The sequence below is a fragment of the Melanotaenia boesemani genome, chromosome 9, assembly GCF_017639745.1.
Source record: "Melanotaenia boesemani isolate fMelBoe1 chromosome 9, fMelBoe1.pri, whole genome shotgun sequence".
NCBI classification, from domain to species: domain Eukaryota; kingdom Metazoa; phylum Chordata; class Actinopteri; order Atheriniformes; family Melanotaeniidae; genus Melanotaenia; species Melanotaenia boesemani.
Genome location: NC_055690.1, coordinates 26761326 through 26778723, shown reverse-complemented (window position 1 = coordinate 26778723; position 17398 = coordinate 26761326). Strand labels below are relative to the sequence as shown.

At 38.1% G+C, this 17398-nt stretch overlaps 1 protein-coding gene across 1 annotated transcript in view; it reads left to right on the top strand.

Moving 5' to 3' along the window:
- The window catches only part of LOC121645450 (WD repeat-containing protein 49-like), a 34770-nt gene that overhangs the window by 14475 nt on the left and 2897 nt on the right, over positions 1–17398 (top strand). The window contains 9 exon segments of the mRNA XM_041993908.1: positions 1600–1767; positions 2236–2384; positions 3031–3264; positions 3668–3722; positions 3725–3792; positions 6045–6160; positions 9516–9646; positions 14583–14684; positions 15773–15963. Of these exon segments, the coding sequence (XP_041849842.1) occupies positions 1600–1767; positions 2236–2384; positions 3031–3264; positions 3668–3722; positions 3725–3792; positions 6045–6160; positions 9516–9646; positions 14583–14684; positions 15773–15963 (1214 nt within the window).

Sequence of the window (17398 nt, the reverse complement as noted above, 5' to 3'; positions counted from 1 at the left end):
TCTTTTGATTCACAAAGAGGAGAAAAGACGTGATGTATGAAGGGCAATCAGACATAATTATTTACCCTAGAAATGCAGCCCATCCCTGACCTGACTGTCACATGCCATCTCACACACAGCTCTTATTCATGCAGCCTTTGAATGCCAAGCAGATTCTAATAGAGACACGTGGCATCCAATTTAGCTCTTCTCAGTCAGCGTGTTAATTGAGATAGATAGTGATGCAAGAGCTATTTCATTTTCTGTAACACCAGTGAGCAAATAAAACCAGCCTAATTCCACACTGTGCCAAGTGGCTGTGAATTGGTTGGTTTACCCTAAAGCAGGGCTGCGGTCATTCCACACTTAGCACAACCATTTCAGAGGCTAGATATCCATCTTCCTTTCATTTTCTGCATAAGCAGGTAGATAATAAAATGAACAGTGTATCATCAACCAAACATTTTGTAGTAATGGATTTAGTTGAATTAGTAAATTTTGTTATTTTTGTTTCGGGCTAAAAAATATATATATTAATTTTGCTTCTACTATTTTTCTACTTCCCTTACAGAGGGGTGATGCTTGGAAGTGAATGCCCCCCTTGTACGACTCTTATAAATATTAAATAAAGAAGCAACACCACATAACTTTCTAACCTCCTGACTCGTTTTGACAGCACACTGACATTTATAATGCACATATGGGGCCTTTATTGCCCTGCAGCATCTCGAGGCTGAGGAATCGCACTTCACAACTTTGTGTTTTTGCCCAGAGCATCATGTGACAGCTGTGTTTTACTTATAGCTCCATATCCCACACCAGCAAATGGATATCAACACATTGGCTGTTTTGGATGTGCACCATTTAGTAAAGAAATCCAAGAGAACATCATCGGAGGAGGCAATAAAGAAAAAAAGAGAGTGATAGAGCAACAGTTAAGACAAATCAACACTGGACCAACTTTTAATGGCTGGAGAGAGCTCAGAGAAGAGACAGGATGGAAGGTGGATGCATTAGCCTCAAATGTAACACAGGAGCATCAAACCTATTTATCAGGATTCAGACAGACAACCAATAAGCCAATTACAGTGAATGGGACTTCTAGTGCAGTTTTCCACTGATTGGGCCTCATGGATGAGTGGCCTGCAGCAACTTATTCATTGTTAAAAGGCACAAGGCAGACTTTTCTAAATTTACCAACACACACCTGACCAATCCTCAGTTTGACAAGTAAAATCCTCTGATCATGCAAAAATATAACATTTTAGCATCAATTACATTGTCAACAGCATGCATGGAAGAGGTAAGCACTGAATATCACCATAAGATGCCATAAGACACACACAGTGATGGTAGCATTGTTTTGTGAACTGGGTAAAAAACGTTAAACACTTTAGATGGACAATGGACAATTAGATGCAACAAACATACAATTTTTGCCAAAGGTACTTTAACTTAGAGCACTTAACTAAATTTACATATATATATATATATATATATATATATATATATAGTCTTCACATCATGATTTAAACTCACTTCATCATGTACCAGCTTATTCTTCTAGGTTATACACCACACCTTTTTGTTGACGTTGTGGTTCTTTCTTGGCTCCTGCAGTGCGTTACCTGGGCTCACTTGAGGCCATTGTGTCATGCAGCACCAAGCCAGAAAGCAGCATGGTGATTGGCTGGAGGGAAAAGGAAAGCCGGAGTCTGCGAGCCATTTCCTATGCTACAAAGAGGGGTGTGTGGGATGTGGATTACCACTGTGAACTCAGTCTGATAGGTAAATTTGTGTTAGATAATACATATGATGTACGAATGAATATTGTGTGCCCCCAGCTTGTCTTTTAAAGTCAGTTTTATTTGTTTTGCTTTAAATAACAAACCTCTTTTTAAAGGTTTCACTCTCAACTCTATGTGACAGTTTCTCCTCAGGCACTTATTTGAATGACTGAAAAAAGGGAAAATGTTATGCAATATGTGTTATGTACCATTGTGGGCAGTTAAAATAGCTAAATATAAAAGCAGACAGGTTTTCTATGAGGATTGTGTGAGTATTTTTGTAAGAAATGCTATTTTGTTTTCCACTTAAGAGCCACTACTGTTCACAATCAGTCAAATTAAACACACAAACACTTCATCAAAACTGTCAAATGCCTCATTGAGCTCTGAATTGGTTGTATGGGGTTTAAAAAACAGTATGGTTTCTAGCAATTAGTTGCGGCTAATTTGTCATTCTTATTGGTTGTAGCCACTGCAGGCGTGGATCATCAGGTCCTGTTGTGGAACCCTTATGTGATATCTGGGCCACTGTTTGTGCTCATTGGTCACTCAAGCCCAGTCACCGCTGTTAACTTCACACAGACCAAGCAGCAACTGCTCAGCTTCTCCAAAGACAAGGTAGGAGTGTGTCTCTGCGTGAACAGCACTGCTAGAACAGATAATGTAAAGCTTAAGAGCCTTGTAACTGTGAAATAAGCAAGCTACACCTGTAGCCTGCTTTACAAAGAGCTGGTGTTTCTCAGAGGGAAGACCATATTTCATTGAGAGCCATTTTTTCTCTGATGTGAAAAGGATGTTGATGCCTTTGCTGCCTCTGCTCTCCCTGTTGTTGCACTCTAAATTCTTGCCATCTCTTTAGCTTTCTGAGGAAAATGAATATGTTAGCGATGATTTATGCTCCATCTGCCCTCTGCTCAAACACCATCTGCCAAAGGAAAAAACACTGAAGGCTTTACCTCAGTTATCTTTGGAAGAGTTCCTGAAACAGCAGCAGCTCTCTTGTTTTGTACCGTAAAGCAATATGGCAAGGTCCTTCTTACTAAGTGCTTATCTAATGTCTAGGAGAGGCATATCTGGAAAAGCCACTTTTCCTGGAAATTAATGTATTTGTTTGGTAACTACTGATACTGCTGATGCTATTGCTGTGCCACTAATTGGCTTTTAGTCATTAGTCATAGCCTCAGAGGTTGGCAGTATGTGGATCACCATGGATGTATCTGCCCTTCTAACATATTGAAAAGCTCTTTACTTATCATCTTTCCAGGTGCTCTGCCAGTGGGACTTGTCCAGCCAAGTGTGCATTCACCGTCTTGCTGGTGTCTTCCCCAAAACACAGGAGAACACACACGTAGTCGTGTTTCTTCAAGAGGAGCACCAGCACCTCCTGCTTTCGTTCAACAGCCAGCTTCTATTGCTGGAGACCTTGAAGGTGGAGAAGAAGACCAGCAGCCATGAACATCCTGTTACATGCGTACTGTATAACAGTCTGTTTAGACAGGTATGTATTGGAAATAAAAATACACTACTTTTGAACATTTATGTAGATTGTGATGCTTTCCAGTACTAGTCTCCTTATAGAATATTTTTAATATTACATATTTGTGCAATGTCACGTTTGTAATAATTAAACAAAATTAAAAATGTGAAATTGTTACACTTTTTTGGGTTTTTTTTGAGCATGCATGTTAGTTTCACATAATGCAAAAAGGTAGACATTTTATCATTTTATCATTTTATTACTTCTCATTTGAAACAAAAATAAATGTAAATGTTTACTCTCAGCAGCAGAGTTTGGGTTATCGGTAACTTTTCACTATAAGTAGTTGTACACCAAGGAAACATCAGTGCAATCTTCTTGTAGCATTAAACAGATCTTTTGGTGTTTTTTGGTGTTTCTGCAGGTGGTCAGCAGCGACTCTGCCTCCTCTGTGATCTGCTGGCTGGCTGACACAGGCCACTCTCCACAATGGCCTTGGATGGTACTCAGACCCGACTATTTACTGCAGGCGCTGATGGAGAGGTCAAAGTTGGTGGACCCTCACACATACATAAACAAAACACACACACACACACACATACTTTGGCTCAGCTATAAATCATACAACTGCAGACTACTGCTTCTAGAGAAATCATCTCAGATGCGAAGATACAGAGATTTGAAAATGACGCAGCAGACAGATATATTAGTTCTGCAAGGAATTTGCAATCACAATAAGGAAAATGTACACATTAAAAGTGTTTCATGTCTTTCATATGCTATTTATTTCAATATTGTTAATGTGTTGTGTACATTTTAGCAGCATGTCCAACTTTGTTGTTTTTAAAGTGCATTATAAATAAAGTTGCAGTTGAATTATTACTTTACTGCATTTGCTCAAGGCACTGACAAACTGAGAAGGCCCATATAAAACGATAGACAGATATGATGAACAAGCAAACAAACAAGCAGAATGGTCTGGAAATACTGTATTTGGACACTGAGGATTTCTTTAGGTATTACCAAAAGCAAATTAAAGAGTCTGTTATATAATTAATATGAACTTAAAGTTCAAACTCTCCGATTTAATTTGAGTGTATTCACATAAGCTTGTTGGGTGTTGGGAGTACCATAAGGAAAATACTTTTTTCTTTTAAGGTTAAACAAGGTACAACCCATTTAAAGGCCTCAAGAACAAAAGTCTCAAGTGTTTATTGATTACCCTTCAAAAATGAAAAGCAGCTGGGTGAATTGTAAAATGTATAGAGAAGTAGTGTCTGCTTAGATTCAGCTGTCTTGATTGAACTGCATTTAACAATGCAGATGATCAATCTGTCCATTTTCTATACTCACTTAACCCAATTCAGTGTAGCAAAGGAGCTGGGGCCTATCCCAACTGCTAGCAGGCAAGTGGTGGGGTTCACACTGGACAGGTCGACGGTCCATTGCAGGCACAACACAGAGATACACAACCATGCATGATCACGTTCACTCCTCAATTAGTGTAGTCACCAATGAATGTTTTTGCACTGTGAGAGAAAGCTGGAGTACCAGGGAAGAACCCATGAGGAGAGCTTGCAACCTCCACACAGACAGATCCTGGTTGTGATTCAATCAGGAAGGTTCTTGCTGTGAGGTGATGGTGCTAACCACCACACCACTGTGCATGCAGAGGAAATGATTGATAACCCAAATCATACTGTGAAAGCAACCCAGGAGCTTAGGAAAAAAAGAGAAGGGGATTATTCTGAAATGTTCTCTTGATCTCAACCCAATCTAGCAACAAATTATCATTAGGAAGGAAACATCCTCAGTAATGATCTTGGTTCTTAGATCTGAGGCATTTGAGTTCAGACTTGTTTATAATGAATACGCAAATATGTTTTTTTTTATTATGTGAAGGACTTTGTGCTGCTTTTAGCATCAAAACGGTTTTATGAAAACAATTTGATTTGATTTTACTTAATGTGACAATTCTATCTTAAAGTTTTTATACTCTTCATGCTGTATGTGTGTGTATGTATGTGTGTGTCATGCAGGCAAAATTATATTTTGCACAACCTCTTGTTCCTCTGATTTTAATTTTATTAGTTTAAGCATGAGGCGTTTTGTGACTGTAGTTTCGCAAATTTCAGCACTGCATAATAACTCCAGGCAAATAAACAACAAATAAATAGAATAATTAGGCATTTTCTAATCAATCAATTTAATCACCCACATCAGCTTTTGACCCCATGAGCTCTTATGCGAGTGCAGCCATGCGCATCAACATATATTTGCTCTGCTGTTTGAAACCGCTGCACTCGTCACTCTCAGCAGAAAAAGTAGGAACCCATTGGGCCAATTAGTAGCAAGAAGCATCATCTCTTCAATTTTCATCAGCATTGAACCTGCGGCGTAGCAGTTAATGCCATTCAGAATTTAAAATTTTGACCTTTTAATTACAGTGTCCCCATTGAGCCAATCAGTGTTTCTTTGTCGAATGGCACAAACAAAAACTGTGCTATCATACAAAATTTGTGTGAGACAGTATGAGATATTAACTGAGCTGTCAATGTGGATAGGAGCATCAAACTCCCCCTTCATCCTTAAAAAAAAAAAAAGAAAAAAGATACAGCTTCACTTCTTTTAATTGTAAATCAAACAGAAAATGCTAATAGGTATTTTTAATTGCTTTTTCTGGCAAGAAAATAAAGTTGGAATGTCATGTTGGCACATTGTTTTAGAAACACACATTATCATGTTTTGTTGTCTTGGCAACTGTGTTCTAATTTAAGCACATTAGTGTGTGTGTCATTCAGGTATGGGACTTTAGTGGCCACTGCCTGCATAGAATGAACGCCGGCCTGGGTCGGGCTGTGGACATCTCGCAGGTTTTGCTGCTGCGAAGAAGCATACTGGTGATGGGCTGGAAAAGGTGCTACAGCTGTGTATTTGTAAATGTCATTTTTTCATTCCCATGTGAAAAAGTTTATATATGTATTTATTTGTATGTTACACTGTTTTCAGAAGATGTTTAAGGTGCTAAGGCGAGGTTTAAGCATATCTGGTTTAATGTGGTCAGGGTGCAAAAAAACAACACTATGCCAGAGTATCCTTACAAATATAGAAGTACAAATGTGTGTGTGTGTGTTTCTATCTGTCCTTTCCTGCTGTGAGTGCCTGCCAACAACTCAGAGCCAACCAGACATCTGGACCCTAACAAGTCATATACGCTCCAAGGCGCACACATTCGCTTTACTATCACTACCTCATATTTGTGTGAATGTGTGTGGATGTGTCATTTGTATACTCACATCACATCTGCTCTTCATCATCATCATCATTTCACACCCAGTGAGCTGAACTCAGCAGTGTGCTATCATCAAGTTCTACGACTTCCACTCTCTCCGTCTTTCTCTCTCATCTCCACACATGCGCACACACGGCACACACACGGATGTGTTTCCATGACTTCAGAGGACAGGCAATAATTTCTTTTAGATTTACTTAAATCTTTACCAGATCTGTTACTTTCCTAATCCTAACAATGACATAAACCCAGTCGTACATTAACCCTACAGCATGACATTATTGTTAGTTAAACTTGTTTTTCCATCCCATAATAATGGTTAGTCCCTGTGTAAACAGATGTAGGTCCCCACAACATGAGCAATACCTACACATACATTCTTGCTCTCTGGGGTGTCACAGTGGTAAAAAGAACAGAGGCGACAGATCAACTGCAGTAAATGAAAATAGTGTCGTTATGACTTTCATCACTCATATAATTTCCTGCTTCTTCACATCAACCTACCCATAGTTTAATCCATACAGCGATGTGTCGCATGGCATCAGATTCAAAGACCTATTGCCTTCTGCAGCTCCAACAATCTCATGCAGGCTGAAATATCCACATCCCACTGGCAGACAAACACCTCAGCTTGAAGCCATAGTGCATCATTATTTCATTTTATATGGGCTACTGTACCTCTAAAAAATAAAAATAACAGAAGTGATGTGTGACAAAGAACAAAAGTTCACATAAGAGGAAATTTTTGCAGGTACTGAAAAAGACCCCCCTGAGGTAATGAATATCAAAGTGATGCATATTCATTACACCCACTGTTGCAGTGGGGTATGAGGGGACGCTGTCATTATGCATTACATTTGGAAAGCAAAGTTTAAATGCGGTGCAGAGAAAATACGACAGTGGGTCTCTATGAACTAAGCTGTCTCATGTACACCTGGTCCAGACTGCGACAAAATGCTACTTTTCTTTTTTGAAGGTCACCAGTCCAGAATCCGGTTAAAATCTTGCTGCACGCATATTGTACTCTGGGTAATTTCACAGCTGTGGTGCTGTTGTAACAACCACAAGGATCACAACTACTGCTACTTTTGCTTTAGTTTTTTTTTCAATTTAGAAAAACATGGAATCATAGGGGAAAAATGCAGTAATTCCAGTAACTGCAGTAATGTTGGTTTTGTCTTATATTATTTAATTTGTAAATACCCATCAATGCTTTCATCCGTCCATTTTCTTCAGCTTGTCTGAGGGGGCAGTATGGAGGTCCTGGGGTCTCCTCTTTGTCTAATATGTCCAGAAAACCTCCAAGGAAATGCGACCAGCCAGCATCCTGTTGCCAGAACCACCTCAGCTGACTTCCTATTGAGGAGCAGCAGCTCCAACCAGAGCTCTCTCCAGATGTATGGGCTCCCTACCTGATCTTTCACTTTCCAAAGGAAGTTCATTTCAGCCACTATCCATGATTTAATTCTTTCAGTCATAAACCAAACCTTATGCCCATAGGTAAGTGTTTGAATGTAGACAAACTGGTAAATCTAAGGTTTTTGCCTTTCCACTCTTCACGGCAACACAGCCTCATTACTGCTGACAAAGCCCCATCCCATCTCTCCAGACCTCATTCTATCCTACCATCACTTGTGAACAAGATTCCATACTTAAACTCAAGGCACATATCCTCCCTGGAGGGAGTACTGCACCCTTTATTGGTTGGTTTATTTTAGTTTGAAGAAGCAAACAGAACCACATCATCTGCAAAAAGCACGGATGGAACACTGAGGTTCCCAAAGACACCATCCTCTCCCCGAGTTCACCTTGAGATTCCATCCATGAACAAAACAAATGGAATTGGTTACAAGGGGCAGCCTTAGTGGAGTCAAACACACACCTTGAACAAGTTAAACTTTATGCCAAATTCAGATGGAACTCTTGCTTTAGATTTAATAACCTGCAACAGCGAGTCTGGCATCCTGCACTCCTGCAATCTGCCACTCTTGTCCCATGGAAACATTGAAGAGGCATGTAATTCAAAACAGCCCCACAATTTCCAGAGCCTTCAGCATCTCAGGTTGAATCTTATCATCCCCTTGCACTCTGTTACCAGGGAACTTTTTACCAATTGGGAAAGCTCTGCTGAAGTGATGGATGTGTCTTCCCCCCAATTCTTCCGATTCCTCCACATGGGTGGAGAACATAGCAGCCAGATTAATTAGAAAAAATGCAAACAAAGTTATTCTTTGATCTCTGAAATTTCCTTGGATCCTTTCATGGTACTCTGCACTATAGAAGGAGAAATGTGGAAATCTCTTAAAATACAATATGAACATTTCAATCATTTTCTGATGCATTTTGACAAACTGGAAATCATCTGCCAATCTTTGTTCTTTAAAGTGTACCAATAACCACTTGTTGACATCACCGGTTTAAAATAATATTTTTCTTTTTTGTTTCCCTATTTCCAGTCCTAAATTATCCCCCTCTACCACTATGATTTCTTTTACTTCCCTTAATACAATTTCTTCCACTGCAAATGTGGGTTTATATCTGCTGAGATGAATGAAGATTAATCTGCTATGTTTATGTACCATTGCAGGTTAATGTATATTCACATTTAGCTAAACAACATTTAATAAAGTATTTAAATTGGACTCTGCCCTAAAAATGTACAGCTATATAGTGTTAGAGAAAGTATACACCAGCTGTAAAATAACCCAAAAGCATCAGTTTTACTGGTAAAAGTCAAGCTAAGTTCATTCTGTAAAGATCAATCTTGTATAATTTTATTTATATAAGTCTTTTTAGTTCTAGTGGGTTGCTCTCCACAGTAATGGTATTCAGATGTATGCTATGCAAAGTATGTGAATACTGCTCCAGCACTGTTGAGTAAGGATGCATGAGCTTATATTGAATTTGTGTTTGATTCAAGCATGTAACACATTTTGTGACACTTCTCACCACCTCATCCTCTTTGTGTTTGTCTCCGCAGGATGTTAACAGTTTTCCACATGCATTCCTTCTCACGGTCCATTGTTGAACCTTTCGAATGGAATGGGGGTGTTCAGCATCGTGGCAGCATCCTCTGTGCTGCGTTCCAGCCTCCACAGACTCTTGTCACAGGTGTGTGTTTTTGTGTACACCAGCAGTGTTTTTTTTTTGGCTGAAGAACTAAAAATAGAAACCTGACATTTATTAACTAACTAGCATTGGGTGTTCTCTCTGAACTTGCATTCTCACTGGAGTGTGCAAAAATTCGTAACCTTGCATGTTCATGCCTGTAGTTTTATGCACTCTGCTTTCTTTTATAAATCACACTCTCACAGTTCAGATTAAGCATGAGCAGAGATCTCATGCAGAAGAAGGAGAATGATGGGGAAAAACAAAGGCTTGGAAATTAAAGAGAACTTTGAAAAGAAACTTCAGTGACATGAAAAAATAACTGGAAGCAGTTATACGCTGATTATAGTAAGCGGTGTTGTTATCAAAGGACTCAAGCTCCTCACTTGTCTCTCAGCTGGAAATAACTCTGTTTTATGTGTGTAAGTGCAAGCATGTAGGCAGAAAGAAACTAAATATATTTCAGAATACACCTCTACAGCTCTGTGTAACTTGTTATCACTGGCATGCTCAAAAGCCTATGAACTGTTTGTAATTTTCTCTGTTTATGCAGGAATATGATCTGTATAATACAAACGCTTCTTATCCATAGAAAAAAATATTTCTGGACAATAAAGTATATTTAATCTTTTATGTTTAACTTAGATCATCTGATTTCCATACAGGTCTTAAAGGAAGATAAAGAGAACCCAGTAAAGCAAATGAGATTACACCTGTATGTGAACCTTTGCTTTTAGTCTCTGTGTGAATATCAAATAGAGCAAAAAAGGGGACAACTGTTGATTGGGTCTGCACATCAGCCCAGAGGAAAATTAACTTTTTTCACCATGCAAAATTATTTAAAAATACACTTTTTGCTAATTCAAGCTTCACTCCTACCACTGCTCTTTTCCCTGTAAATCAGTTTTTAAATTCTTGCCAAAATTCCTTAAATAAGGAAAAGATAAAGAGCAAGAGAGAAAGATGCAATCATGCATTATAAAGAAGAAATTCAGATAATAATAATCATGGCCTGTCAAGCAAATTGTAGCAATTAACATCAGTTAGCAGAGTCCAAACAATTAAAAAGTATGTTTAAAAGGAAAGGTGATAAAAACAATGGTTAAACATGCCCAGTCTTTTCTTACAGTATCTTACAGGCTAATTCTACATTTATTTATATTTCATAACTGCAATAAAGCTGACAAGTGAAGACACTGAGAACACAGCACTGTCACTGTTCTTGTACATATTAAATAAATATCCAAGCATTATAAAAAAATGTATAGATTACAGTGTGGTAACATTTTAGAAAATGACGCAACTTTTCTGGGAATTAGTTTTATATCGTTCATCAGAAAAACAAGACAAGATGTTCTTTCCTGTTTCCCTGTCTTAGATTACAAGTAGAATTACAAGTTTCTTAGTAGCTCTTTTTTAGACAAATTGATAATTTAGTCCTCTGAAAATGCTTTTTCTGTTGACATTTGTCTCCACAAGTGAGAACCTGTTAACACATTTCAAACAAGATTTTTAGTTAAATGGCTAATAAAGGCATTACATTAATAGATCTAATACGATCTAAAGATCGATATTCGGTTTGTTTGTGCACAAAACTAAAGCTTTACAGAATAGAGAGGTCTGAACTTCACGCTGAGTATTTCTTTTTTAAGTAGAGTTTGGACACCAAACTAAGTTTGTCTAGTTAAAATCACATGGCTTATGTAGCTGATCAGTATGTGTTTGCATAGCATGAAATTTAATGATTCCCACCTTAGAAATCAGAGACCTTCACATCAGCTCACATCAGCACATATTAAAATGCAGAGACACTGGGCACCCCTAGAGCCACTTTCTCTTCCAGTCACTTTCTTCCTGATTTTATTTCTCTAAGTTTGTGCAAACTTAGGCATCCAAAGTATGTCTACCTAATTTTTAAGATATTTCATATTATCTTTATGGGCCTTCTGGTCCCTGAAAGTCAACCCTCCTGCTCTTGATTCCACCTGCCAAGCCATCGCATACAATACTGTCAGTCACCACTATAAAATAAAAATCTTGTCCAGTATGTAAAAAAACAAACAAACAACAACAACAACAAAAAAAAAAACAACAACTTGGCATCTCAAATATCTACAGAATTAGTGGCTGTGTTATAGTTCGTGCCATGTGAAGACATATTACATTAAAATGCTAGCAAGGCCCATCAGCGGTCTTCACATCTTTAGTCTTTTTTGCCTGTGGGATTGAACTGGCAATCCCCCAGTCAGTGGTCCACTTCTATTACCATCAAAGTGCAAACACTCTGCACCCAATTTGCTCCAGCACGCTTTTCAGTTTGTATAGTCGTTCCACTTTGGCTCACATATTGAAAGTTCAGATTCATTCTGCCACTAAGTGAGAGTAAAGGCGACACATAAACTATAGACCTTTTCCGGCTTTTTAATGACAGATCAGCCTCACAGATGATAAGCACTGACAGCGATAAAGTGGAGGATGGAGGTGGAAAAGCTGGTAAGAGGAGTGTTCTCAAAGTTGAAGGGAGAAATGGTTTGCAAGGAAATGAATAGTTGGAGCTGGAACAAAAGCACAATTCAGGAGCTACTTTGAGAACTCTGAAACTTCTTCAAAGTTTCTGTGTCAGTGTTTTCAGTGCTCTTTCTGCCATCATGCTTTTCTTCCTCCCCCCAGCCTCTAACTGGCACACTTCTTTCACTTTTGCTTTTTTCTTTTTTTTTTTCTTTAACCTCATCTTCCTAGTTTAGTTTGCTGCATTTATTTCTCCATCTACACACAGATACACACAGTTCCCCCGCTGCGCCATCCAGCACCAATTTAATCCAAATGCCCAATTTAAAAGATGCTTATTAGAGCTCTCTGAGTGGGAATAAGGGAAAATGAGATGAAGTACTTTTAGCCTTTCCAGCATTATGTGTGCCCTTGTTTGTGCATGTTGTTAAACTCCAAGGTCAGATTTGCATATGTTGACATTATTATATATGAGTTAGTATGTTTTCAGCTTTTAATTTCTATTCCTCGCTCTGCAGGTCATTGTAACCTGACTGTTTATCTTATAAATAAAATCTTATATTACAATGCTACTGATGTTAAAGGCAAAAAATGGGTTGCCTTTAATGCTTTCATTCATTCCTCCTGTTTATATCTTTCATATTCAAGAATAGCTTGACTCAACCCCAAATCTGCATTTCTTGGACGTCCACACTTATTTACTCACACTTTCAAGTAAAAAAGTGCATGTGAGCTTTCTGTGTTACTTTTCACATGATTTATTTTTGCAGATTGTTGCCTCACAAATCCACTAAACGTGACTACTGCATCTAAAAGCGAAAACACGTTAGTAAGACTTGGCAGCACATTTCTTCAGGGTTGCAGAGAGTAATATTGTTTTGTATTTTCATCAAAGCAAGTGTGGCGCCAAGTTAGTGTTAGTTGTGCTAGTGCTGCCAAGTGAAAGCAGTGGTGGCATCTTAGCAACCAGTAACAAAAGTCAATTTGAAGTTCTGTTTGGACTCTAGTGCTCATGCTCTGGAGGACCGTCTGCATGCATCTGTGCATTTTTATGACTGCGTGTACATGCATCTGTTTGGTAGCGTCTTAGCTTGAAGCAGGAACATTTGGTTGATTTGGGACTAAAGCTTCCTCATTCATATTCAGAGTCTTTGCAAAGGTTCTGCTTCACTTCTCACACACAGACACTGCCTCACACGCACACACAGCTACACAGCAGGCTACATGTACACAGGGGTCCTGTGTACCTCCGTCAGTCACAGCCCAACTCCTCGCTCCTTTTTCTTTCTTTGGATCCCTTAATCCTCTGTGACTGAATAACTTCCAAGTGAAAAAATACCAACTCATCTGAACTTTGATTGATGACCAAAATGTTTCACAAATGAAATTGCTGGTGCAGAAATCAGTGTATTTGTACAACAATGACTTTCTTTTAGTGAGCAGCTGATGCATATATTTTTGTTGTAGTATCAATGCGAGTGGAGAAAATTTGCTCAATAACTAATGCGGTGAAAGAGGAAGAAGAATGAGATCAGATATATTCATTGAGTTGATATAATTGGAAATAATGTCATATCATGTCTTTCCAAATCTCAGAAATGTCATTTTTTTTTTATTTGTGTTGTTGGTAATGTAAAAAAACAAGGCTATAAAGAGAGATCACGTGTGGCATAAAAATTTGTGTAACATTGATTTTAATGTTCATATTCTTTGTTTAATAGGACTGTGCACGATAGCATTCACTGTTTATGTGTTGTCAAAATTGCCTGGGCTTGTTGCATCAGGGCATTTTTGAGAGTTAATGAGGGAGATTAACTCATTTGCATCTTAAAGCTTAACCTTGTGTAGATGATGCAGGCATATATACCCTTTCTGTCCATCGCTGTCATGCACATCCACACACACTTTCAGGATACAATAAATGTCACCTGAAATACAGATGCTGCCCCTGGACTGCAGGAATAATGCAAGTGACCCACAGTCTCATAAACCTTACACCTCCTCTTGTTCCCCCCATACTCACCTCCCATAGCCAACACTCCTCACACATCTCATTAACTTCTGCTGCTTGACTGTGGAAACAGCTGATGACATTCCTGCCTCACTTGATAAACACACAGATATGCACAGTTTTTCTTAAATATATATAATTAAAAAGCACTTTTCCTAAGTGTTCTGTGGTGAAGCAGATGGCAGCTAGGGACAGATGTTGATGTTTTAAAGTGGTTTTAGAGACTGGTTTGCATGATTCAGCAACAAGATTGTTGTGTGTGGAGAAAGTGACAGTAGGATGCTTAGCATGCCTGTGAGGGCAGTGAGCAAACATACTAACTTGGGCATCATTTGTGTTTAAATTTTTTTAAATTGATTATATTAAGGCAGTTCTTGATGAGTTGTCATCTTTTGTTTCTGTCTTTTCTGGTGTGTGCAGGAAGCGTCGACGGAGAGATTATAGTGTGGAACAGCAACTCAGAAAAAGCTTTAAAGAAACTGCAGCAAGACACAAACCACAAAGACTGTAAAAAGCAGCAAGGTCTCATTTAGACAATTCAGTGTTTTATTCTACATTTATGTGTTTTCATTTGTTCTCCATCTTCTCAATCAAAATGAATAATCTTACGATGAGTCCTGCTAATTCTGAAATGTCTTGTTTTTATGCCTTTATCTGTTTATAATATTTTTTTTTTCTCTCTTCATTTCCTCATTGCTTAAATTGATTTGGATGGACTCAGAGAACTGCACTGCCATCACCAAACTGTTTTTCATACCAGGACGTACGTCTGTTAGTACAGTTACAGGTAAAAAAAAAGCAAAACATAAAACACAAATCAACACTATTACCTTCAGTAGATGTAGTCTTACATTTAAATAATGTTGCATTTGGATATGCAATCTAATTTGTATGGCAATGTTTTCATTTTTGCAGAATAATGTAAAAATATTAATTTGCTGTTATTTTAGAATGAGTCATCTCTATAGGCAGCACATGCTATCCTCTATTAAAGGTTCCATGTTAAACTGCTATGTTTCTACAGAACCCAGTTAGAAATTGCTTCAAGGAGGCAGTTTTTCAAAATTTTATTGGCTGTTGAAAAAACAAGGGATATTCATTTGGCTGTAATCTGCAGCTTCACCACTAGGTGTCACTAAATCATACAGAACTGATACTTGAATTGAGACTTCAGGATTTTCTCATAACAATAGCAGAGATTTCAAAGAAATAATTTTTATTCTTTGAATATTTACTTATTTCAGAAGGTCAACTTTCTTTTTTATGGATTTAAAAAAATGTTTTTAGATCCACTATAAAATTGTTGGAACAGTCTCCCAAATGTAATGAAGCACATACACTTTTTTGCACTCAAATGAAATACCAGTAGAAAGGTTTAAAGATGCTAGTTATATCCCAAAGATGCAGGAGATGGGCCTGAGGGCCAGTTCCCTCTTAAAAACAATATTGATCTATTTACTATTAATGATACAGGGGAAATATGAAACATCAGCTGCTTCCAAAATCAATACATCTTTGACTTCTACAATACTGTGTTCTACCAAACAGATCCATCCAATATTTATTCAAGGGCAGTTTTCCCTTCATGACTATTCCTGCATTTTCATCAGGTGGTGCAGATTTGGTGTCCTGCGATGGTTTGGGTAGGGTCAGACTCTGGAACATCCAGCACAGTCGTCTGGTGGGACGGTTCACAGCTTACAGCAGGGACCTGGGATCTATTGTTATGACGGTCAGCCCCTGTGGGAAATATTTAGTTACAGCTAATAGAGAAGGAACAATCAAGACGTGGGACATAGAGGTATGTTTTTTTTAAGTTGACACTGCATGTATTGACAATAAATCTGCATTTTTAATACCACCATTGCATTTGTATATCTTCTAAAAAGACAAAAAAGTGACAAAGGCTGGGAAAATAATAGACTGGTTAGACCAATGATTCCCAAACTTTTTCTTCAGGACACCGTTGATAACATCAATGTCAAGCCCCCCCATCCCAACACCATAACAACACTAGTAAAAAAAAAAAAAGAGCCATGAAATAGGATTGCTTAGCAGAAAAATAATCTGGTATCTTTGGTTTATTGGCTGCTATACTTCATTAATCATAGTTAATTCCTTCCACCACTGATATGGTTTTATCAGTTTCTCCACTATAGTGTGAGGCTATAGAACGAGAAACTCTGCTCACTACTTTATATGAGGTAAGTTGAGCATTTGACAGAAAGGATGCTGCTTTAGTTAAAAACAACTTTATTATTAATGACAGTTGAGTAGTTTATTTCTAAAATAATCAAATTACTTTTCTTGGTAATCAGGATGAGAAGTCTCCAAGTGGCATAATTTGTTTGGCTTCATGCTAAATCATATGAAGGGTGTTAACCATTACCATTACCTGGTCAAGCTCAAGGCAAGATATGTATTCACATGTTTTTTTTTTGTTTGTTTGTTTGTTTTTTTGGCCTTTTATTTGGTTGCTAAAATGTCTGTTGTTATTCATCATTTTTTTGCACATTGATACTTTAACAAATAGTAGGGCAAAAATTATATGTTTTATTTAGCCTAGCTGGCCCCCCACCTACATAAATCTAGGCCCTATCTTAGGAACCTTAGGCCCCAAGTTTGGGAAACACTGAGTTAGACATAGAGAGGGATGAAGACAAGAGCTATTATAGGTGCAGCCTTGGTGTTGCCATGACGTCATGCATTTTGTTCACACTGCCACTGCAGAGCTTGAACATCAGAGGTTGCAGTGTTTGCATTTTGAATTCTCTAATTTTTGATTAAGAACACACACTGACAAATAATGTTAATGGACAGAAGCATGATGAACACATCTCATATTTAGAAAATGAGAAGTTACTGGTACTTCAGAGACACCTTTTGACTTTTTGACCCGGATTATGAAGACTTGGACTGTACCATTGGTATGAGGTGTAGCTGCATCACCGTCATGCTCATAATTGCTGTAAAAGAACACCCTCTTGGGTATTATTGCCACAAAATTCAGAGCTCGGCTCTCTGTCACAGTTTATAAGAGGGGATGAATTCAGATGGCTACGTCTCATTTGGCTTCCAGTTTAATTTATGGAGATTTATGTATATATGTAGCAGAGTTGAAGAAATTGGGCAAGCTCAGTGCTCTGGTAAGAAATCGTGTCCCTCGGCAAGTCTGGAGCATGCTTTTAAATTGGATGGATGACTAGCATGATTGCATAGAGTACGTTTTTGTGTGC